The 25,634-nt window shown below is 44.5% G+C and overlaps 1 protein-coding gene across 1 annotated transcript in view; it reads right to left on the reverse strand.

Annotated features, from left to right (window-relative positions):
* RALGAPA2 (Ral GTPase activating protein catalytic subunit alpha 2) overlaps positions 1–25,634 on the reverse strand; it is a 207,574-nt gene that overhangs the window by 98,897 nt on the left and 83,043 nt on the right. The window contains exons 13-16 of the mRNA XM_065893630.1: positions 22,394–22,542; positions 18,120–18,231; positions 11,213–11,450; positions 7,848–8,012 (exon numbers count right to left, since the gene is read on the reverse strand). Coding sequence (XP_065749702.1) covers positions 7,848–8,012; positions 11,213–11,450; positions 18,120–18,231; positions 22,394–22,542 — 664 coding nt within the window. The remainder of the gene's footprint in view (positions 1–7,847; positions 8,013–11,212; positions 11,451–18,119; positions 18,232–22,393; positions 22,543–25,634) is intronic.

Consider the following 25,634-nt stretch of genomic DNA (forward strand, 5'->3'; position numbering starts at 1 on the left):
CCTGTTGGTAGGGCCTTCTCAGATGGAGGAAGTCCAAGCCTGAAGAAACCATGGGAAGAGGTGGGACAGGAACCGCCAAGAAGAGTGGGAGGGAAGGGGAGAACCATAGGTCCAGGGATCTGTCAGGCTGTGTGGGGACGGTGCCCTGAGCTGTCCCTGTACTTGGCTGTTATGTTGACAGAGTGTGAAAAAAAAGGATATAAATTCTCCTTATCCCACAAGTTATGTATATGTACACTTTTTGGCCTTTTCTCATACTTTGTACTAAGTATATGCTCAAGATTTGTTTTGTATAGATGAACAAATGAATATCAGAAACATTTTCTTAATACCTTTTTCCTCTTTCTTTTTTAAACAGTTCTCGAGCTCCCTCTGCTGGCTTTTTATTTTTGTTAAGGCTGCACCCCGTCTACAGGATCAGCTGTAGCAAATGCTCTTTCATGACAGATTAAAACCATTTAACACTGATATGCAAATATCAAGGTAGAGGATTATCTGATATGCAAAATATAAAAAGGACAGTCTAGGTTATATAAAAATTGCGTTATAAATTTTGGGAGGTCTAATGCATTCTCTGTTTTGACTATCACACAATTTGAATCACTTCAAAGAGCTGAATTCTATGTCAGATTCACCGAATTTACTTTCTCTTAAGCAGAGCTAACCCAATAACCCAAACTCTGAAAGCACCAACTTTCTAGCTTCTTGATAGTGTACGTTACACAACACCAACACCATTACTAAATCATTGCTTTCTAAAGCTCATTCAAAGCACCAGAAAAATGATCGAATAAGGATTAATTTCATTTTTTCCCACACTGAGAGAAGAATTGGCATGATTAAATTAAGTGTGTAAACTCTTCAGAAACTTCTATTTATTCAAGAATCTGACTACTTTTCAAAAGAAATTTCATTCACTCTTTAATCTAAGCCTTCCTTAATCCATCTTATTAAACATACTGAGACTCATTCTTCAATCACCAAAATTCTGGGTTCCATTTACCCCTCATATGAGGTTGCACAAGCAAAATTAATTGTGCCATTTCCTAACTTTTAAAGCACTATGCACAAACCAAGCTGACCCTATGAAAAGCACAAGAGACATAAATCAACTCAACATCTTGACGTGTCCCACGAGGACCACAGGTGAATCAGCCCGAACCCTGCCCACAAGCACATCCTGATAACTGGGCGCTACCTGGAAGCCAGAGAACCAGACGCGGACGCCGCAAAGTGAGACTTTCAATCAGGTCCCGTTAAACCTCTTTTGGAATGTGGGAAGATCACTGATCCTCTAATTACTACTATTATAATATTCCCCAAAGAAAAATAAAATCTACCATCTGCATGGCCTGTAAGTGCTACAGATTGATACATGTCCCAACATAAAAGCAGTTAAAATTGCAAAACAGCTAGAAAGAATTGTTTCCACAAAGGAGAAAAAAAGGAAATCACTGAAACTGCCAGTTCCACCCCCACGTGTTCGTTTATGCAGCTATTCATACTAATTAACGGAATACAGGTGGTTGTGACTGTCCCAAAGTTCTGCTGCCACCAAACAGAGAGCCCCAAAGGGATCAGAATAAGACATCATAGTGGGTGAAGGTAAGCAACTCTCTGTAGTTTCGGTTATTAAAACAATTTTGGTGGGTTGAATAATCATATAGACAAGGAACAAAACCAAGAAATGTTAACGTAAATGAAAACAAAATTAGCAATCATCTTCTAGTAAAGAACGTGTGTCCAGAAGGTCAACATTAAAATTGCCTGTGTATCATGCACATGCGATGTATGCCTACTACATCTGTATTCAGCAAAAGGTTAGCAAGATATGCCAACACCAGAATTCAAACTGGAGCACACGTTTAATTCTCTCGTGTGCCAGTCAGTGGCAGAAGCACAATCTCAGACTGGGGACTGACATGCATCACTCTGGGCCCAGACTCTTGATAGGACAGTTACGTGGGACTGTGGCTCACTTTTCTGGTAAAGAAGAAATGGCTTCAGGTGAGGGAGGAGCTTGCGACTGTGGTTTTCAGATGAAACAGATCAGCAGATCGTCCTCAAAGTCACCATAGTGCTCGGTCCCTTCACCCTTTGTGCTGTAAAACCAGTAGTGAGGATGGCAGAGGCCGGAAAGCACGGACCAAGCATGGCCTGCTTCACTCCACGCTAAGTCGGGGTCTCTCAAACCTCAGCATCACTGATGTTTTGGGTCAGACGGTTCTCTGTGGCGGCTGTCTTCTCCACTGCAGGATGGTTAGCAGCATCCATCCACTGGATGCCGGTGGCATGACCCCAGCTGTGACAACCACAGATGTCTCCAGACATTGCCACATGTTCCCCGGGGGGCAAATCATCCCCAGTTGAGAACCCCTGCTCTAAATCATATTCTGCTTCTGTTGGAACTGTGTATGTAAATATAGGAATCAAGAATCTGAGTAAACTAAAATATAATAACGAATGAGAAAAAAAGCTTCCAAAATGAAATTACTAACAGGAAAAGATTTCTTGTGAGAACACATTCTGGACAAACTAGTTAAAAAAACTTAAGCAAAATGGGAAAAAGTGGGTTGTGAAAAAAGAAAACTTTTCACCATGCAAAAAGTTCCTTATGGATGTATATCAGCCAAATAGAAAGCCAAAGTATTTTAAATACTTTATTAATCATCTCCAGGCAGGAGTATTTTTCGGAAAACCAAATTATGAAGCAGTTAATGCTCATCGGTAATTTAACTGACTGGTGGCCATCTTCTCCTATACCATTCTTACTATTTTCCAACTTCAGTATTTACTAGGGAAAAAGAGCTTTCTGAGAAACACAGTTCTTAGTCTTCCCTCATATTCTAAAAATTAAATAATATGATATTTTAGATTCTCATCAGGGGAATGAAGCTAATTTTGCTTTGCTAAACCACAGTATGACATGATTTAGTGCCACTCAAAGCCACAAGTAAGCTATCTCCAGTATTAAATAAGTACTAGTCTATAATACCATCTTTTGGAAAATAAAAAGAACATGGAAATATTTCCCGCTTTAACAAGAAGATTCAGTTCATTTTAGGATCACTGAAAAATAAGTAGACATAGACCTAATTATTCACTGTAGAGCAAAGTAAATCCTTTTGTTGAGGTGTCCATGCCAAAAATTTCTTCTGGTGCTGTAACATCTTAATAAACCAGAAAGTGCTCTGTATATAAACAATAGGTAGCTAAACTCAATTTTAACTGGCTGAAGGCCAGGAATAACATTTCTTTGTTTTGGAAATTAGCCATTTTTATCATTTTTTTTTTACTCTAAGCTCAATAATCAGTATGAATCTGTATAAACTGATCATTACTTTAAACATGAATTATTACATGATTTACTAACTCCAAGGAAGTCTAGCCTGCAGAATTTTTCCAGTTTATTCATTTTGCGGGGGAGGCCCAGCAAACATGCTAACATGGGCGCACTCGTAACTGTTGCAGAATTTTATAAAGACTTCCTTCCTCTCTGTAGGCTCCCTGTTGAAGGCACACGAGGCAGGCATCGCTGTTTTCCCCTCGTAAAAACTATCGTGCTCAGCTGGGAATGCAAAGACCAGTGGTGTTACAGAAATTCTGCCTGACTATCCAATTGCTACTAAGCATCTTAACTGCATAGAAACAATTGATATTCGTTGAAAATAAAGGCAAAGTGCAATGGCCAGGTAGGCATGCGTGACGTGGGGAAATTAACAAAGGAAGCCAGGCGCAGAGGCGAGCGGGCGCAGCCCAGGGACGTGGGGGTGCCACATGAGACAGCATTACAGTACCTGACAGCCTGTGAGAGCAAGAGGTGTAAGATAGACCAGGGAAGAGAGCGCTCACGGTGTGGAGGAGAAGCGGGACGCTTTTAGTGGCGGGCAAAGCCTCAGAGAGGTGGGCACAGCTGCTGACAGACTGGCTTCGCTTAGCTTCCAGGAGAGATAAAGCAACAATCATGTCAGAAGAACTGCAGGATCTTTCACTTCCTTTTCATTATTATTATTTTTCTGGTCTCTCTTTAAATATTCAAAGGAGGTCATTTCAAACTTTGAAGGAAGTTAGCACAAAGCACAGTATTTAATGATAGTCTCTAAATACAGCCAACTTTCAGTCATTCTGATGGCATGGGAGCACAGGCCTTTCACAAATAATCAATCTCATTTTATGCTTTGTATGTTGAGCCTTTCCTTTTTTTCTGCTGTGTATCAGATTCACATTTAGCTTGTTTGTTTACTTGGGCAGACATTACAACCAGTTTTCTCCTCCTAATGGGTCCAAACAAAAAGGCCATGGTGAGGGGCTTCCCTGGTGGTGCAGTGGTTGAGAATCTGCCTGCCGATGCAGGGGACACGGGTTCGTACCCCGGTCCGGGAGGATCCCACACGCCGGGGAGTGGCTGGGCCCATGAGCCATGGCCGCTGAGCCTGCACGTCTGGAGCCTGTGCTCCGCAACGGGAGAGGCCACGGCAGTGAAAGGCCCACGTACCGAAAAAAAAAAAGAGTAAAAAAAAAAAAGGCCACGGTGAGGGACGGAAAATCTAACCTAAGATTAAAATGGTTTCATAAATAATCAATAATTCAAAAATTGGTTTACTGAGAGATGACTGTATTGAGAAGCAAATCGTTTAGTAAACTGAAGAGCCTAAAAGCTTCAGAACACATAAAAGTCAAGTTGAACATTCAAGGGTCTGATATTTGGGAAAAAGGTAAAAAAATCTCCATGAAACCCATCCTTTTAAATCACATTTCGTGCTTATTAAATCCACAATTTCTTAGTACAAAATTTATGGTGTTCTTAAGTTTCTATGTACTGCTAGTCAAAACCATTTGAGAAAATGGATGAACACAGGAAGAGAATAGGCCTCATACATATGAAACCACCATCAGTAAAACCAGTTTTATCCTTAAAACAAAAATATGGAGGTTTACTTGCTGTACTATTTTCACATGATTTTATTTAATATTAACGGAATACAACTACAAACGGTAGTGACACATTTGCAAAAGGCAAAACAAACTTTTTACTTTCCTGTCTTCCCCCACTCTCTATCAGAATTCCCAGCTCTACAGAACTGTCTGCAGAACTGATTACGGCATAATCACAAACGTATAAGATACTATTTAGGTGAAAATGACTTCTGTGTAAACATCAAACTGACTGACTTCAAATTTCCTAAAAGATTTGTCTAATGCTCAATGTCAGGGACATTTCGTTTGAGTGTTGCTTTTAAAACGTTTTCCTCTTGGGCTTTCCTGGTGGCGCAGTGGTCGGGAGTCCGCCTGCCGATGCAGGGGACACGAGTTCGTGCCCCGGTCCAGGAGGATCCCACATGCTGCGGAGCGGCTGGGCCCATGGGCCACGGCCACTGGGCCTGCACATCCGGAGCCTGTGCTCCGCAGCGGGAGTGAGAGGCCCGTGCACCGCAAAAAAAAAAGAAAAAAGGTTTTCCTCTTATAATTCAAATAATTGTGCATTTTTCCAAAACTGATCACTAGATATTTTAGAGATAATAAAATATAGATTATTTTGTGTGAAAATTAATTGACTTGCTTTAACCATTCACTTTAGACATGTAAAGTTTTAGCATCATTCATACTCAGGAATGGAGGCTGACTCTGTCATTCTTAAGACTCCCCCTGCCAGTGCTTTTAAGGTGCAAACGAGTACATTCTCTGTTAAATAAATTGTCACTCCCCTACTCCACAATTGCTGATTTTATATTTCCCTCTTGCCACCATCACTGACAGTTTCTCAGTCTAAGTGTAGTCTGTGGGGCAAATTATAATAGAATAATCTTAAAATATTCTCTTACTGAGATTAGAAAAAAAAGTCACTTTCAAATGGGTCTTCCATAACAAAAAATCTTCATGATAACAGTGCACAAACTAATGTCATGAGCTGCTTCCTGTTCTCTCATTAAAAGGTGGCCTCTACACAACCAAAATCTACCATAAAAATGTTCTGGGCCTTCTTAAAAGACTAAAAATACGTAAAAATAATAGAAGTGAGTAAAAGCTCATGTAGTTTATGTAGATTACATTTATAAAACAGCATGATATAATAAAATATTCAAAAACCATTGTTTTCACAGGCAACAAGTCATAATATTCTATAATATTAAAAAATATAAAATAGGAAATACATATATACGTATCCATATATGTATGTGTGTAGAATACATGAAGATAATAGATCTGTCCTACTCAATAGCTCTCATCTTCATTCTCTTTTAAAGGTTATGCTTCCAAGTGTTTTTAACTGAATGAATCCTGCAAAGGCCAGGTTTATGGTGTTGAAGTGACATACTCTACAAGGACCTTTACATGACTTTGTATTGGGTTGGCCAAAAACTTCATTTGGGTTTTTCTGTAAGATGTTACTTTTTGGCCAACCCAATAAAAGCTCTTAGCTTTGTATGACTTTTCAGGTCCCTGAGAACACTGATAAACAGAACCGCACGGGCATAAAGGCACAGAAGATTTTCTAAAACCTACTGGCGCCTCTACCGTATTGCTGGTCTAGAATACCTCTTGAAAAAGGAAGATGCCATCTCTCCTATGGCTGTGTTTTGGCCAAGTAGTGGCATATGGAACATGCAATATACAATCATTTGCTGCTCGTTAAAATGTGAGAATAAAATTTTAAAAAGTGCTTTGAATGAACACTTTCATCACCTCTGTAATTCAGGGGTTGTGAGGGGCAGCAGGAAGTCTGGGCGGCTCAGGCATGATGCCACCTTTGTCACAAACTTCTCTTCTGATCCCTTTTAAGGATCCAGTGATGGAAGAAAGGTATTTTGGGAGCTGGCATGAGAAAGGAAATGCGTGAATAAGCCTCCCCGAAAGCTGCCTGTTACCAGAAACTAGGTCTCTCCTCAGGGAGAGGAGGAAGTAAGAAGGAGGGTATAAATAAGGTGACAATGACAAACAAATACTATGGTGAAAACAAGGAGGAGTTAGGGTTGAGGCGTAATATATTTTCATTAAAACTCCAACAGGATCCTAAGCCATCTGTAGTAAGCCTTCACTAAGCATTGGAAAAAATGTTGAGTGTCCATGACTCCTTGATTTATGACCAGAGGAAACGTGACCTTCCCTCTGCGGTCAACATGCTGAATATCAATTACAATTGCATGGTATTATTGATGTGAAAAACTACAGGAATCTGAGAAAAACTCATAGGAATCTGTTTTAAACTTAAGTTACAGCCTCAAAGTCACTGGGAAGGTTCGGGGCTTTATTTGTTCTTAATAAAAACTGTATACAAGCTTACTTATTAAAGAGTTCTCTCTTTTTAAGAGTAAACTGTAGCAACAGTTTGATTAACTGGAGGTTCCCGGTCAAGTTCTTGTTAATTCTAACAGCCTGTAAGGTCAACATCTACAGGCATGTAAAGCTCCATTTTCCAAAGAAGCAAAAAATGTAAATGTCTCCTTCCAGTCCTGAAAACTAAGCCCTTATTCTCCTTTTCTTTGCTGGAATAAGTTTCCACCCTCTCTTCAGATCAGCATTGTTCAACAGCAACAACAATGCAACTGGTTGTGTGATTACTAAGAATCTATTTTCTTCAAGGGTCAAACAAAACATCTATTTTCTCCCTTTTGCACAAATATCTCACTCAATATCAACATCTCAAGTTCTTTTTCACAATGAAGGATTTAGAAATAAATGTCACAAACTGATTCGGAAAGTAGTTAGACAGAAAGTTGAAAAGATACAGAGACATCTCAGTTAATAAAAGGCCTGGTGTTTTAAGTTCTGAGTGGAACTTTAAAACTTTAAAAACATTTGATTCCTATAAATCCATTCCTTTGAGAAATACTAGAACACGTGCTTACCGGTTGCTTTCTGGCGGACGATGTTTCTCGCTTTCTCAACTCCTGGCGCCCCGGATGTGGTGGCACTCCTAAATCTCATGGGCTCGGCCACATCGGGGTGGCTCCGCCAGCTCAGAGAAAAGGATCTCCCCACGGTGGTTCCTTTCTGAGAATCTGGAACACAGCCTACGAGACAAGAAAAATAATCCAGAGCCTGAATTCATCATTATTTCTTTCATAGCCTGTGCTGCTCAGCAAATGTCATACATAGAATGATGCATATAAGTCAGCAGATTAGGTGCCACTTCCTTATATTACAATTCAGGGAGTTATTCATATATCAGGAATCTGAAAATTCCTGTTGCCGAAGTATTTTTCAAGCATCTTCAACGGTCTCATGAAAATTCACATATCTTCACAGTACTCATTCTAATATACAAAAAAACATTAATAAATCTTCCTCAACATAAGAACAATGTCAAAGGAAGTTACACCACTGCTCCCAGGATACTCCAAAAACTGCTTCTGTACACCAGTAAATTAGAGATCCTGATTTTAGAACAGTATTCCATCCTGTAGACGCCAACCTCTCCATGAATCCCTGAAAGAAAATTTATGCCCATAAACTCTAATTATACTCAAATAAGCAAAGTTAATGAAATTCTACAAACAATACAAAATCCTATTTTAAGCGAAGCTCCAAATAGTAAAATACTGCAGATCTGTGAATCATCTTTTTTCTCCTCTCATACTGCTCTGGACAAGTATTTTAAGTAAGTGGTCAAGGATCGAAAGAAAGACAGAAGAAAAGAGAATGAGGCACTTAGAGGTTTCTGCACATGTACGATGTGGCTGGTGGCTGCCACCTGTGGCTCGCTGTCACACCCAGATTCTTCTGAGAGTGTACTTTGTTTCCACAAATCTAGTGCTTGTACAGCAAGTATTTCTATAATGGATATTTAAATGTGTTTTAAGAATAAGGCAATATAATAAATAAATCAGAAATATTTGCCATGGTCATTAATTAAATAGTAACATTTGTTCTGTATCTTTCCTGAAAACAGCATTTTTTGAAGTTGTTTACCTTTCTAAGACAAGCCTATCTCTCCCTATGAATCTGTGTTCGCATAGTGGGAGGGAAGAGAATATTTTGGGGGCTGAAGGGGAGGGTGGATTATAAGAATTCCAGGAGGCAGGGAACATGGTTAGTTTGAGAAAGTCCTTACTTTCTGTCTCAGCCACTCCCCTCCATCCTGAAAGGTGCCCCAGTCAGGTAGACTCTTCTGGACTGAGAGCCACAGTCCAGGGAGCCAAGTTCCTGGCTGGAAGCACCCAGACCCTCCCAGACTCTGGGTTTACAGAGAGGCCCCCAGAGCTGCTATGGAGGACACTACAGAGGCCCAGGGCTCAGGCTCTGGGCTCCCTGCCCTGACTTCAATCCCAAATCTCCATCTAATATATTTTTTGAGGAAGGGGCTCCTTACAACTTCAACTAGGGAGAAAAAAGGATCTTCTGCTAAAGTATGTGAGAACATTGCATTAGACAGTCTAAATCTAAACTGGGATTAGACAATTCCACTGGAATGCCCCACACTTCAACTAGTTAGTTTTGGTTTCTCACTGACTTGCTCTTACTAATCGGTGCCTTGGCAAGCCACTCACAGACTGCAATGAAGACATTCTAGGAATCAGTCACATTAACTAGATGGCTCTGCAGTTAACTAACCATAATTGGTTCACACTTCCCCGTATCCACATCCTCCGTCATCCTCTCCCACATTAACTCTGGGCTTCAGCACATGACTTTTGGTTGCAGAACTGAGCAAGCAGAGATTTGAAATGTACCTGAAAATCTGAGTGTGTCCTCCCCTGCTCCTGGAACCCTAAGCCATTAGGTGAACAGCCTGAGCTAGCCTGCTGGGTGATGAAAGATGTACGGCCTCGTCACCTCTACTACGCAGCCGACAGCCGGCTAACCCCTGGCAGTGGAGCTGCCGCTCGCTGAGCATGTCACAGCCCGGCTGACTGCGAATGCAGCTGTGAGGCCAACACAACTGCCAACCCATAAAATCATGATCTGAATAAATGGTGTTATTTGAAGTCGCTATATTTTGGGGTGCTTTGTCACACAGCAAAGCTAACTGACACCATCTACACTAAGACCACTGTCAAGGTTGTAGTTGACCACAGCAAGTAACATGCTTTTTGTAAGTCTCTGGAGGAAAAATTCCTCACAGGTCCCAGGACCAGGACAAGCCAAGCAACTAGCTTGTTTACACCTTTTGCACTCTGTGATTCTCCCGTGTTACTCTGTGATGATCAGAGTTGAATCTGCGGTGGCCCCCTTCCCGCCTCCCCAGCAGCACCGAGGCTCTTCACTGTGCATCCTGGCATTTTATCCATGCCTGGAGCTCCACCCCTGTTCATTCCGCCCCAGTGTCCTTATGTATTTTATCCATTGTATTATGTGTATTTCTACGAGCGGCCTCAAAATCTTTACACAATAAGCTGGAGTACAGGGAACTAATCCAAGGACTGCGTCACAGCCTTAAAAACAGTAATGAAGACGGGCTGCAGAGTGTCATCCCCAACAGAGACCAGTACTGAGGTTTCCCGCCTTGATCTGACTCCAGGTCTCACAACAATTTTCACCCAGAAACACAAAAAGGCCAGAATGACTCCATGTGAAGCATTCAGAACTTCTCCACCTTCCCGGGGGTGGGGCACAGCAGAATAGATGATAAATAGTGGGGCGCCTTGAGTGGGACTTGCCTGGCTTTGATTTCCGGCTTTACCGCTTCTTAGCTGTGTGACCCCGAGTGAGCCAATCCCTGTGGACTCTGTCCTTGAGTTTCTTGGTCTGTGATGTGGGGAGAGTGGCACGGACATCACAGGCTCCCCTGAGGGTGAAGGCAGAGAAGGTGCACCCGGCCCCCACTGCTATCACTACTGTTCCCAATCCTCCTTCTTCCTTCTTCCCAGCCTGTCCGTCATCCTCACTAAGGGGACACAGTGCTAGGAGACGCGACTGAACACCACCGTTAAAAGATACTGTCCGGGGCTTCCCTGGTGGCGCAGTGGTTGAGAGTCCGCCTGCCGATGCAGGGGACACTGGTTCGTGCCCCGGTCCGGGAAGATCCCACATGCCGCGGAGCGGCTGGGCCCGTGAGCCATGGCCGCTGAGCCTGCGCGTCCAGAGCCTGTGCTCCGCAACGGGAGAGGCCACAACAGTGAGAGGCCCGCGTACCACACACACACAAAAAAAGATACTGTCCGTACAGCTGGTTCAGCTGATTATGAAATTCCATGCGTCGACTGCCTGCTGTTTAATACACACTCCTCCCCAGACTCAGACACCCGGTGCCACCCAGCCAGGAAGCAAGTACCTTTGCCTCGCTGCTTCTTCTCCTTTTGTTCACTTAATTTGTCCAGAGGTAGGTTTGTCATCTCAACTCCGTACACGGTCCTGGCAAGCACCACCGTCAAGGAGTCCATGATGCTGGCCCACTCGTGGATGAGCTCTTCCCAGTCCGTGAGGGAGGACAGCACCCCAAGGAAGTCGTCCCAGAGCTCCCGAGAGATGTACACGCAGAGGTTTGCACGGATCCAGGCCACTATGAGCGTCTGAAAGCGACCAATGAACAGGAGAATTCAATCATCTCCATTTGGAAGAAGTGTACTTTCGACAAAACATTGAAAATCACTATTAATAAAATGAATTTTAACATAAAAAGTGCTTGGGGATACTGTGTTTAATTTCTCAAAATGCATCTGATCCACTGCAATCAAGATTTGAGCTACTGTGAAATTAGTTATCATTCTGAACAGACACTGATCAAAATGATCCTAGTGTCTGTGGCTGGTCCTGGCGGGACCTGGGGAGCCTATTCGCTCCCTCACGCCCTGCAGGGGCCACTCCGAGCCTTGTCTTCTGCAGGTAAACCTCCAACTCCACCAGCTCCCGCCTGACTGGCAGCAGATGAGCTCAAAGCAGACTTCAGAGCACAGACCCCAGGAAACAATGCCCTGGACCTCCGCCCACCAGGCCTGCATCCGCCCGGCTCCTCCCCCACTGCAGGCCGTGCAGGGAGGGGGCCCTGCTCTCCTGCGTGCCCCCCGACCCTAACCCCTGCTCCCGGCCTCCTCCTCAGACTCTGCATTTCTGTTAACCCCACCTCACCTTGACCCCCTGCCCATCCTACTTCTCCAGCTCCTACCCATCAGCATGTAAACATGATCCAATTCTTCCTTATCTCAAAAAAACCCCACAGAAGTTCCCTTGAGACCTGATGTCCCTTTCGAGCTACAGCCCCTTCTTCCCCTTTCAAAGCCAAATTTCTTGAAAGAATAGCCCACACCGCTCCATCTTCCACACTCACTCCATCCTCTGCCACCCCACCTTCTGCCTAGGTTTTGGTCCCCGTTCTCATGGCTCCAATGACCATCTGCTCACTACCCACGTTCAACCCAGACCTCTCAAGATGCTGGTTTCCTGACCCTTCTCTTTGCTCACTCGTAGCCCACGTGCCACGTCCTGCAGGCACCTGCCACGCAGCGTAGTTGTGAAAAGAACTCAGTTTCCTCCACTGAAAGCCCTCAGGCCCTCCACCTGGCCTCTCCTGCTCCCGGCCTCTGCACATACCTTTCCCTCCCTCTCTTTTCCCTCCCTCCTCATTTTGCTTCTTTAACTTCCGCCCACTCTTCAGGTCGCAACTTGGACGTCACTTCCTCCTGGATGTCCCTGATGTCACCCACCCCCAGCCTCCAGGAAGCAGCCTGCATTTCCCCCATCAGAGTTCGTTTCCCTAAGTCCCTCAGTCCCCCTGGTCTCACGGTCCACAGTACTACAGCTGCTTGCAGGGGCAACCCTACAACAAGACAATTATGCATGTATTCTGGGTAGTTCCTTACCTCCAAGGTGCCCAGCTCCTTACCTCTGCCAAAATATTCCGCATCCTTTAAAACTCAACTCAAAATGTATCTCCCGGGACTTCCCTGGTGGTCCAGTGGTAAAGAATCTGCCTTCCAACGCAGGGGACGACGGTTCAATACGTGGTTGGAGAACTAAGCCCGCGTGCCACAACTATTGAGCTCGTGCGCCTCAACTAGAGAGCCCGCGTGCCGCAAACTACAGAGCCCACGCACCCTGGAGCCTGCACGCCACAACTAGAGAAGAGAAAACCCGCACGCCACAACTAGAAAGAAGACCTCACACCACAACGAAAGATCCCGCATGCCTCAACGAAGATCCCACGTGCCTCAACTAAGACCCGACACAGCCTAAAACTAAAATAAGTAAAAAATAAATCTTTAAAAGAAAAAACAAACAACAACAAAAAACCAAAATGCATCTCCCTTGAAAGAAGTGTCAAGTCCATCTCAGATGAGCCCCAGATGCTTTCCTAATCTTAGTAGAGGGAATCTTTATAGCCAAAGTCTGGGTAACTTCCCTGATCTGTTGTCAGAGCTAAAATGTACCAGGTAAGGTGCCAACTCGCCAATATCTCTGCCCAACCCAGATGCAAATAGGCTCCCACTGCTGTCAGGAGTTGTACTGTGCATGGGATGGGGGTGAATTTGCTTTTTAATTTAGATTAGATTAGGCGGGTTCAGGGTCATATGGCCGTAGACTGCTTTTTAATTAAAAGAGAAATTTTTCTAATATAGACCTAGGAAAACTTTGAGAAAAAGAAAGGAGTCTGTACCTAGACAAGCCTGCTCTGACCACCTGAAAAATCATATATAAAGTGACCCTCGTGACAATGTACCTGTTCTCTGTTTTAATTCATGTTAACTACACTTTTTAAAGGGGTAAAAATGTTAAAGTTGAGCTAAAATAGTTGATTATATTGAAAACAAGGTTCTAAACACTCATATTTAAAATCTGGTTCTAAGATGAATGAATTTTTTAAAAATTAAGGACAATGCAAAAGGAAAAATTAAAATAATGTTACCATTTATTGTTATTAGTACTTTATTATACATTTTTATTCTGACTAAAATGCCAGCTTCTGTTTATTCATTTTTTACACTCCTGTTTTCAAAATGAGTTTGAGGTCATTACCATAAAGTGCATATACACAATAAAATTAATAAACGGTAGATCAAAAATGTAATCTTCCAGGGGCTTCCCTAGTGGCGCACTGGTTAAGAATCCGCCTGCCAATGCAGGGGACACGGGTTCAAGCCCTGGTCCGGGAAGATCCCATGTGCCGCGGAGCAATTAAGCCCGTGCGCCACAACTACTGAGCCTGTGCTCTAGAGCCCGCGAGCCACAACTACTGAGCCTGCACTCTAGAGCCCGTGAGCCACAACTACTGAAGCCCGCACACCTAGAGCCTGTGCTCCCCGACAAGAGAAGCCACCGCAATGAGAAGCCCGCGCACGGCAACGAAGAGTAGCCCCCGCTCGACGCAGCTAGAGAAAGCCCGCGCACAGCAACGAAGACCCAACACAGCCAGAAATAAAATAAAATAAATTTGAAACTATACATATAATCTTCCAGAGTAGGAGAATGCAGAGACTGGCCAAGTTGCCAGGACTCAGCCTCACATGTGGTCACGGCGCTGGCTTCAGGTTTAAAAGCAGAGAAGTGTGTATAAGATGCCCACTGGGTCCTGCACTGGCCTCGCTTTATTGACTAATTATTAGACAAGGACAGAACCGTGACTTCCTGCAGCTTACAGGCTTCACCTCCGCAAATCTCACAAACATGTGCATCATCACACATCACACCTCATTCTCATTCACAGCTAAGGACAGTCAGCAGACGTAAGCCCAGGGCCCCCTCTTCACAGGTTTCCCTTTTCTAACAGGAAGGGGGAAAGAGAGGGCCTCAGACTCGGTTGTCACTAACCTGGTTTGTGACCTGGACAATTTACGTGGCTTTTCTGGAGTCCTATTTCTCTCTAAAGATAAAAAGCTGAATAAGGGCATCCCTAATTTCATCCTTCGGCACTGAAAGTCATGTTTTATCAAGTATGTCTTGGCACACAAGACGTATAAAAGACACCTTCACTAGTAAATTACTCCTTTTCTTACAAAGTTTCCGAACCAACCACTTTCTATGTCACTCTACCCACCTCACTTAGGGGATGACATAATTTTAAGGTATTGGCTCAGGCTATAAACAGAAGGACCGAAGTCCAAGTTTCCTGATATACTTCTGAGCTTCAAGCAGGAGGCACAGTTAGCACTGATGGAAGTATGTAAAGCATCATTTATGGCAATCAGCATTACTTGGTAAGTATTTAAAACTAAGTAAAACTCAACTATCATTTCAAGAAAATTTGTCAACCCAACTTATTTACTGACAGAGAAAAAACTAAACACTAAAGGAAAAATTAGAAAAAGATAAAAGGATAATGGCAACTTAAAATTCCCCGTCCCCTTTAATAGTCTCTTTATTCAAAATTTTAAAAATCAAGTATCTGGCAATTGTAGACAGGCTGCATGACCACACAAATAATGATCAGACAGCACTTTTTTTGTTTTGTTTTGTTTTTTTTGCGGTACGTGGTCCTCTCACTGTCGTGGCCTCTCCCGTTGCGGAGCACAGGCTCCGGACGCGCAGGCTCAGTGGCCATGGCTCACGGGCCCAGCCGCTCCGCGGCATGTGGGATCCTCCCGGACCGGGGCACGAACCCGTGTCCCCTGCATCGGCAGGCGGACTCTCAACCACTGCGCCACCAGGGAACCCAGACGGCACATTTTAATTGTAGGATGGGACTAAGATGGAGCCGCCTGACTGCCTGGCAGATCTGCCCTGACCTTTCACATTTCCCTCCTCCTGGGGTCTCACAAAAGGACTTGGGAGGCCAACAGATGATCATAAATCCCAGGTGCATCCTCTCTGATTCTTCCAACAACCCTGGAAGGTAGGAAGGAGCCCTTTCCTGACTGTGGCAGATTAGGGACAAGACTCAGAAAGATGAAGTGATTTGCTCAAGGCCACACAAGCCAGGAAGTACCAGAGCTGGGGTCAGAACCCAGAATCTGTCTAAGTCTAAAAAGCACATCTTCTCTCCGCTACTTTATGGTTAGCTCTTAATTAATGTAAGCAATCCTCTGGATGCGCTGAACCACTGCCAAAATAATAACAACAACGACATCAAAATCATTAATAATCATGGACTCAAAACTCATCTTCGAGTAAGATCTGACAAGACTTCTCCATTAATGAGGAGGATTCTGCCCCCCTCCCCAAACCAAAACCAAACAAACAGAAACCACACTCCACAATACACTCTTGCTTAGTTTAGTGACAAGTTCTCACTCTAATTCCAAGACCCACAATAGACGTGGGACTAGACAACTGGTGAGGAGTGGGGCCCAGGCACCCGCCGCCTAAGCCCAGCCCCCATCCATGTCACATGGCAGCTCCAGTCCCATCAAGAAGGGGAGGTCAGGATATGGTAACATATGTATATGTATAACTGATTCACTTTGTTATAAAGCAGAAACTAACACACCATTGTAAAGCAATTATACCCCAATAAAGATGTTAAAAAAAAAAAAAGAAGGGGAGGTCAGGAAGGTCGAACAGTGAGATGCTCCAGAGTCAGAGCAAGGTGAGCGGAGGGTCTGTCTGTCCAGGCAGACCGCAGGGCAGGTTGTCAGTGCCACCTTACAGGCAAGAGCACAGCAAAGCTGGACACACAGAAGGGTGTGCAGAGCACTTCACCCATCCAGTGAAGGCAAGGTTATCAGACTAAAGGTGATTATACCATGAGGGGTTAACTGAGTTCATGCCAATTACTTCTGCAGCCTTTCCTACATTTCTCGTCAGGTCAAGATCATTCAGTCATAGTAAACTGTTCAAAATTAATATGAACAGCTGGCTTCTCTTGCGTTACAAAGGGAATATTTGGCTTTATTTAGAGTACTAACTTCTTTTTTGTCACTTTCACCCACAGAACCTACCTGTATTCTGGATATGCTCTTAACACATAACCTCCAAAACCACCTTCCAGTCCCCGAGGAGGGCAGCCACCTCTGTCCCTGCAGTGTCACCCCAGCTGATGGTCCACCCTCCTTCTCCTGTTGGATTACTCAAAGTCAGGCCCATCCACTGGACCACAGCCTTTATTGGATAGAACGTCACATTCTTTCACACTGCTCTCTGTCAGAAATATTTCATAACTACTATGCATTCCATAAATACTAGTGATTCTAGAAAAGAGCAATGCTGCAACAGGCTGTCGCCCTCAGGACCCTTTCAACTTCTTTCCAGGCCGTCAGTTCCTCACCTGCCTTCTCCTCTCTGTCCCTCAGGGTGACGTCAGAGACTCCTGTGCTGGACCCTTCTTGCCATGAGATGCAGGAACTGCAGCCATCTCCTTGGCTCTCCGCTCCCATTGGAGGCCAACCTGGCTCCTCACCTGGTCCAGAACTTCACCTCTGAGGTTCTCTCTGCCCCAGACGATGCTACTCTCCCTCCCTGGATCATCCCCACTGGTGACCGAGCATACTCTACCGCCACCTTCCTGAAACCCTGCTCCCCACACCCCCGCTGGCTCCAGCTCACCCCCTCCTCCCCCCTCCCTTCCACACCATTCCCTCTGCAAAGCCGTGACTCTAGCTGGGACCTCCACTGCCCAGCTCTCACTTTCTCCTCCATCCACTCCAGGTGGGCCTCATTCCCCTAGAACATCCTCAGCCACCAACATCTTGGCAAAGCCAACAGTCAACTGGCTGTCTCCTCTTACTCAACACTGCTCTCAGGGCATCCAGGACACATGCGCCCCCAGTTACCCTCCCAGGTCACTGGCCACCATTCCTCAGCATCTCTGGCTGGCCCTCTCCATCTGACCATCGGCAGATGGCCCTCTTCTCTCTGACACACTCTCCCTCCCCAGGTGATCCCACCCAGCCCTGTGGCTTTAAACACAATCGCTCAGCACATCAATGGCCCTCACACGTTTATCTCTAGTCCGAACCTCTCCCATCCTATTCCTATTCCCATGCTCTGTCCATCCTTCACCTCTTCAAATCTACCTGGCCCAACACCAAGGACATCAGCTCTTGTCATCTTCCTAATTTCCAGCAACCTTCAGCAAATCAAAAGAGGAAGTAGATGGCAGAAAGGTGGGAAGGCCTAAGAGGAGACCAGCACTGATTGTAAAGACAAGATTACAACCTTCAAGACAAAGCTGAGAAGGAAATTTTCTAATTAAATTTTTAGAAATTTAAAGTTAGTTTAATTTTACTCTTGAAATTCTGTGATTAAAACTAATTTGCTGTAAAATCTAATTCATTTCTTGCATTTGCAGTGTTTTAATAAAAAAGACTTACCCTAAACAGTAACCCTGCCAAGCTCTGGGCAAACAAGTCCTTTATTTGTTTATCCTTTGGCTTCTGCATGACAGCTTCTGTTATCCTGAGTAGTATTTGCAACATCTGTTCCCTGGGCCACCCAAAATAAAAGCTCATATTATTAATCACATCTCCAAAGCACTTACATTTATAGGTACATGAAATTCTCTTAAGGACTCACCAAAATTGATATTCACATATCATTCAGAAGTATCTCAATGCCCATTACATAATGAATACCATACTTATCAAAATAAGCTAGCTTATGCTACCACAGTTCTAAAAATACGTCTCTTGTGCCCACATCAGTAGACAGGACAACCCAGGTCTCATCCCAGCTTGACCTCCTCCCCGCCCCCGTTGTAAAAATGGAGGCGACACGTTTTCTGCACCTGTGCCAGCACCTACGGCACACGGGGAGAACTGTGCCTACTGAACTTACGCAGCACTCTCAAACTTTCACGTCCATTATTTTACTTAAACTGAGCGGCCTCCCTATCTCTCTGTGTGACAGTAAACAACATGGACTTTCTGGTCCTCGTCCTGGGGAGGTCTTCCGTCGGCAGTGGCGGGTGGCCGCGCTCCACAGCACTCCCACAGGTAGGAGGGCTGGGAAAGGTCACCACTGGACGCTTAGGGTACGGAGCTTTGTGCCTGGAAGATCCTGATGCTGCAAAAACAGGGCACCCCTCGGAACCACGGTCACAACGTCTCCAACACAGCACTCCTCGGACCGTGCTTTTTTTTTTTTTTTTGGCTGTGTTAGGTCTTCGTTACTGCGTGTGGGCTTTCTCTATTTGTGGTGAGCAGGGGCTACTCTTCGTTGCGGTCCGCGGGCCTCTCATTGAGGTGGCTTCTCTTGTTGCAGAGCACGAGTCTAGGCGCATGGGCTTACGTAGCTGTGGCACGTGGGCTCAGCAGTTGTGGCGCACGGGCTTAGTTGCTCCCCGGCATATGGGATCTTCCCGGACCAGGGCTCGAACCTGTGTCCCCTGCATTGGCAGGCGGATTCTTAACCACTGCGCCACCAGGGAAGTCCCGGAGATGGCATTTTATGTAAAAAGTCTTTAAAGAGTATAAAACACTAGAGACACAAAATAGCACCGCCAGTTGTGATGATGATGGTAAGTTCCCTAGCACAGCCAAAGGGCATTCTTCTCTCTCACAGCTGAGTTACATTCTTCATATCTTCCCCCAGATGCCATGGAAACGGAGAACACATTATTTTCTGTTAATGGAGGGAAATCACCCCGGTCCCTTTAACTACTTCGAGGTCTTGAGCACGAACCCCGTTCGTTCATCTCTGTAACTTCCTCCTTGGCCTGGCTCTTCAGTGATAAAACCAAGTGGACAAAGTAATCTGGTCCAGGTCGGATAATGAGATCTCAAATCATGGTTCCTTTATAGTTTTCTCACATTTCTGAGAACAATGTTTTCTCTTAACACGATGCTGGATCTCATTAAACTTCTCCAGGGTCTCCTGCCCTCCTTGTGGCTGACCCTGTCCGACTTCTGTCCTGGTTTCTGCAGGTGCCCGTTCCCACTGTGCTCTGCTCTGCCTGCCCGCCCGGCCCCCTACCCACGGACCCTGCAGGCTCAGGACTAGAGGATGGGGGCACGCATGCCTGCAGCAGATGGCGACTTTGAGGAGGATGAGGGGAGAAATGGCCCAGGGCTGGGACAGCCTGCGCTCGCCCCGGCCAGCGTCCCCCGGGCCCTGTCACGGGGGAGGGAGGGCTGCACCCAGGGTCGCCTCTGCTACGCAGCTTGTGTGATGCTCAAGACAAGGAAAAACAGCCCCTTCCACACCCATCATGCGAAGGTGAGAACAAGAAACGTAGTAACTTTCAGCTAAAACCTCAGTCATGGGAACTGTTACCAAAAATGCAGACCTGATGGAGGCAAAGACCGACACAGACACAGGGTAGGTTTAACTTCTGAACCTAAGAAAGCTTGGGAACCACAACATTCCCACACGGAGTCTTCTGGAAGAGAATGGGGGTGGAAAACTACCTCCAGTTTGGAAAAATCTTTGCTAACAGTTCCGACCTCTGCTTGTTCCTCTGTGTTTTGAGAAACATTAACTCTGGTCACTCCTCTCAAAGGGGACCTGCCTGCAGAGCGAGCCCAGGACGGCCTACGTGTGCTGCCCGAGTGGCGGAGGAGCGGCTCTTGCTGCCTCTTTGTTCTCTACTTTGCCCCCATCTCCTTGCACACCTACTCACTAACACCGGCTATCCCCTCTTTGGGGGCCACTACTCGGCACCTGCCGGGCTACAGCCTGCTCTCAGCCACCGTCATCCACCGCCACAGAGTCTGCACTCCAGGCACTGTCTCTCTCCACGCGGCAGCCAGAGATCTTTTGGAAACATAAATCGGGTTGTGTCACACTCTCGCGCACAAGCAGAGGTAGCGGGGACCTTCCTGCAGCCCGCGGGGTCCTGTGCCCCCTAGCCTGGGGTGCCCCCCACTGCACTGGCCGCCATCTCGTCCTGCCCGGAACCCAGCAGCTGTGACCTGCAGTTCCTCCTCGTGGGGATGCTCTTCCCTCTGGGCTCTGCTCAGAGAGGCCTTCCCACCCTCCACACTGCCCCCCACAACCAGCTCCACGGTTCTTAGCGCTGAACCCCACCTGACCCCACTTTTGTGTTCATCGCGTCTCTCAGGCCTATGAGGACGGATGCCTCGGGAGGGCAGGGACCCTGTCTGTCTAGTTTACCCTCTGTCCTCACAGTAGAAGCTCCCTAGTTATTTACCAGATGAAAGAAGGGAGGGAGGGAGGGAGGGAATTCACTGATCGTCCGGTACTTCAATACACAGGAAAATCTGCTAGGGAAATAGATCACATCCCTGGTCTATGCTCTACTGACTTCAGTTTTTTTTTTCGGTGAGTATTTTCATCTATTCCTATATTTTGATTTTTTTATAGTTTTACCTGGAAATCTCTGAATTATTAAAGAAACAGAGAAGCATTGTTTAATTTTATTTCCTAGAATTTTCACCCCAAAAAAGATTATCAAAAATATCAAAATATTACTGATACACTGGTATACAGAATTCATAGAGTTTTCAAAGGAAAAAAAAAAGCATCAAAAACACTTGATACAACTGGTATGTGGAGCAGATATTTCCGTTGAAAGCTTCCAGCATTTCTCATTGCTTTCAACATTACTGACACAGCTTTTAACTTTGTTTAAATTGCCTTGTTCATCCCTGTGACGCTTTAGCAACAGCTTCTCGGCAAACAGTGCTAAGTTTAAACGTCTGGGAAAGATGACACCGGAAGGTACAGCTTCAAGTGACCATTTTGACATCTGTGGTTCCTGTATTTGTGCACCTTCTGCCCGCCGGCTTCCTCTGGGCCCGCTCCCCCTCATCTGAGAAAGAAAAGGGCTGGATGCAAGGCCCTGGAGGCTCTGCGGGCTCAGTCCCATCTCACCCCCACGGCTCCCTGAGCAATGGCTCCAGCCTCCAGAGCACAGGCCTGGGAACGGGGACCCCGAGCATTTCCGGGAGGCAAGTGCCACCAGCCCGGGTCTGAAGGTGCTGACCACTGCCAGGCAGGTAGGGAGGGTGCTCCCTGGGTGGGAGGAACCAGCAAGAACCGGACTGGACAAGTAGAAGGGAGAGGCTGCCCCCCACCCCCCAAACCTTAGGAGTTGGAGGGATGTGCAGACACTCATCACGGGAAACTCTAACGCACTGCTTACCTCTGGGACATTATAAACACAAAGACACCAAACAAAAATGAACGACCAGGAGGAAAACACTTCACATACGTGTATTTTAATGACGCCACTATATTTTTCACTGCACTCTGACAATTTATCACTTAAAATAACTGTTTTTCTAAAATGAATTTAAAACTTCAAGTTTAAAACAACCAAATCAGTTAAAAGTATTCTGAAGCAATTAACCAACCCTCCTGGGATTATGAAGAATGATATTATGAAACGTCAGTTACTGCTTTTCCACAAACTGCTTGAGGACAGTTTAAAATGGAAAAATCTACTATTAAGTAAGATGACTACTTACTCTCAATTTGGGAACTTTTTTTAAAACCAATAATGAAAATAAATGAACTGTCAAAGTACTGGATACTTCCCTTCATAATTCTGTTACAAAAGACTGATTATCATCTCATCGTTCACTTTGTAGAGCTATTTAATAAATGGAGGCTTTAGCATTTTAATTATTTCGTTGAAAACAGAAACATCTGTTTTACAATGTTAATTAACTGAAAAGATACTCACCATGTCTTTTTATTCATTGTAAGCTCCATTATCATGTGCCTAAAAATAATCAGAACAGCTTTACACGCATCAACTTGCTCCTTCAAGAGCACGGGAACTTCCACACACGGTTCCAGCAAGAAGACGTTTGCGGCGTTTGTCAAAAATACCTTAGAATCAACACATTTCACATGAGAAGATATAATTAAACAGATAAACCTGAACAAATTTTGTTTAAAGGGAATGATATTAATTTCACCTTTGAGCTATTTCAATAGGACAAGTGGTACCAACACATACTCAAATTTATTCTAGTTCACCCCTTAGAATTACTTAAATACTGATCCTTGAAAGATCTTTTCTAGAAAAATAATGGCTATTACATATTAATATTGCAGATTTGGAAATTTATGAATCAGAAAGGCTTCTGCAGATTTCTTTTTGACACCCCCTCAAAAATTTTTTAAAAAGATAAGACAGGATCATTGCCTGTGGGTGAGGAACCTTGGGGGGCCAGCAGAGAGGGTAGGGGCCCTGGGTCAGACAGCAGCTGGAAAGAACGACCTGGCTCTTGTTGAGTCTCCAGTTTTGCTGACATGAAGGCCTTGCTGACAGGAGGCAGCCAGTACCACGCAAAGGGCAGCCAGCAAAGGGGCAAAGGCGTGTGGCCAACACTGCACACCTTCCAGGAGCATGGGTTCTCAATATGAGAGATACAATATGCAGCAGAACACAAAACCTAAGGAAATTCTTAGGATAAAAACTGAGATTTCCAACAAAATTTAGAAAGTACGCCAACTGCTCTACACTCTGCCTTTAGGATACAAGTCCCCTGTCCTGTACCATCCTTAGAGAATTGTGGGGAGCACGGGTCCAGGCTGCCCGGGGGCACTGCTGCGGCGTAACAACGTGTCATCATTTACACAGAGTCAGGACATTCTGAGCTGTCAACCCAGTGCCAAGGGTGGAGCTTCTCCACCTTCTAGACCTACAGTCCCTCTTCGTTCTCCTCTCCATTCAACAGCACAGACACCAATGATCTGGGGACAAACAGAGCTGGCTCACTTGTGGACGAAATCCATTAACACAACATCTCAAAACAGATGCACAAACTGACCAGAGGAACTGAAATGAGCACACTCAAAAGTCAAGTGGGCGAACTAAAATGCTGACAGCCTCTGAGATAATTTTATGCAAGATTAAAAATGTATCGTGTCCCAATTTTCTAGGAAGAATCACAAAATCAGCTCTATAATAGTTGATAACAGATGATAACGGCACCTGTGAAGATGTACTAAGCTTCGAGTAAGAAAAATGAAAATAAAGAACCTTTTGACTAGTGAACTATAGCTTTAGTGACTATGTCTTTTAAAGAAGTATGCCATAGATGATATACTACAATACAGATTCTTTTTAATTCAATGTACTTGGCTCCTTGATTTAATTTTAAACCTTTGCATACTCCAAAGTAAAAGTGAGGAGTCTTCATATATTATATTTCTTTCATTTTACTTTCAAAACAACATCAAAAATGTTGACTCCATGACTATTTATTACCATGTTAGTATCAGGATAAGAATAAATCAACAAAATGAGTATGTCCAAACTGTACCTGTCAGAAGCAACTATAAAACAGTACTATCTTATCAAACCTTCATTTGGCCACGTTTTCCTCATTAACCAAATCAAGGACCAAGGTACTCGATAAAATGAGAACAAAAACAGCTATCTAAATCCAAACAAAATATTTTTTAAAACTGTAGAGCTATAATCAAGTAGAAATTCTTTTTCTTGGCTCAGCCAAGGGGATTAAGTTCTCCTTCTAGAGAATAAATAACTCACCTGAACTGAGGGAAATAACAGGCACCCGCAACCCCCACTGGCCGACTACCGGATGCTCTGTGGGGAGGGGGCGGGGCGGGGACTCCTGCAACCATTGCTCTGGTGGGCACACAGGTGACATTTGGGAGCTGCGCCAAAATTCTCTGAAGTTATTCAAGTAAAATCATCTTGAGTTTTTTAAAGCTAATATTATTTGCTGATTTTCAATGAAAAATGAGAAAATTCATTAATTACAGTATATTAAACTGCCAATTAATTTAAAAACAAAAAGGATCCCACGATAAGGAATCCTCTCAAGAGACAGATGACAGAAACACGGTATCACTGAAAACTGGGTACCATGCCTTCCTGCCCCAGACCCTACGCCCAGCCTCTGTGTGGGATGCCTAACTGGACACAGGGGAACGTGCATATGGATATGGGGAGGAGGGTGGGGTGCCAGGGATCAGGGGAAAGAGAGGGACCCTGTGTTTTCACTTATACTTCTAACAACCTTCACACTGGGTGCAACCCAAGAGGTAATCTTTTTTTTTGAGATAAATCTCCATTTCTGAGATAAAATCCTGAGATCTGGGGAGACTGAGTGATAAGCCAAAGCTGCTTTTCCCAATGCTCCCAAATGTATTTCATATATTCATTCAGATAAATATCTAAAAATTACTGCATTAATCATCATTCTTCATAAACACAGGCAAGTTTTAAGAGGAATACTACTTATAAGATTATATAATCACCAAGTTTGTCTTACAAATTAGAATCCAGGTAACTCACTACCCCTATGTGTTCAGAATGTGGCACATGTATACAATGGAATATTACTCAGCCGTAAAAAGAAAAGAAATTGAGTTATTTGTAGTGAGGTGGATGGACCCAGAGTCTGTCATACAGAGTGAAGTCAGTCAGAAAGAGAAAAACAAATACCGTATGCTAACACATATACATGGAATCTAAAAAAAAAAAAATGGTTCTGAAAAACCTAGGGGCAGGACAGGAATAAAGACGCAGACGTAGAGAATGGACTTGAGGACATGGGGAGTGGGAAGGGTAAGCTGGGACGAAGTGAGAGAGTGGCATGGACATATATACACTACCAAATGTAAAATAGATAGCTAGTGGGAAGCAGCCGCATAGCACAGGGAGATCAGCTCGGTGCTTTGTGACCACCTAGAGGGGTGAGATAGGGAGGGTGGGAGGGAGACGCAAGACGGAGGAGATATGGGAACATATGTATATGTACAGCTGATTCACTTTGTTATAAAGCAGAAACTAACACACCATTGTAAAGTAATTATACTCCAATAAAGATGTTAAATAAATAAATCAAAAGAAGATACTTTTAAGGTTGAAATCTCAGTCATATATTCACTGTATAACAATCCCTCTCAAAAAACTGCAACCAGGGCTTCCCTGGTGGCGCGGT

This window comes from Phocoena phocoena, chromosome 15 (assembly GCF_963924675.1).
Source record: "Phocoena phocoena chromosome 15, mPhoPho1.1, whole genome shotgun sequence".
NCBI classification, from domain to species: domain Eukaryota; kingdom Metazoa; phylum Chordata; class Mammalia; order Artiodactyla; family Phocoenidae; genus Phocoena; species Phocoena phocoena.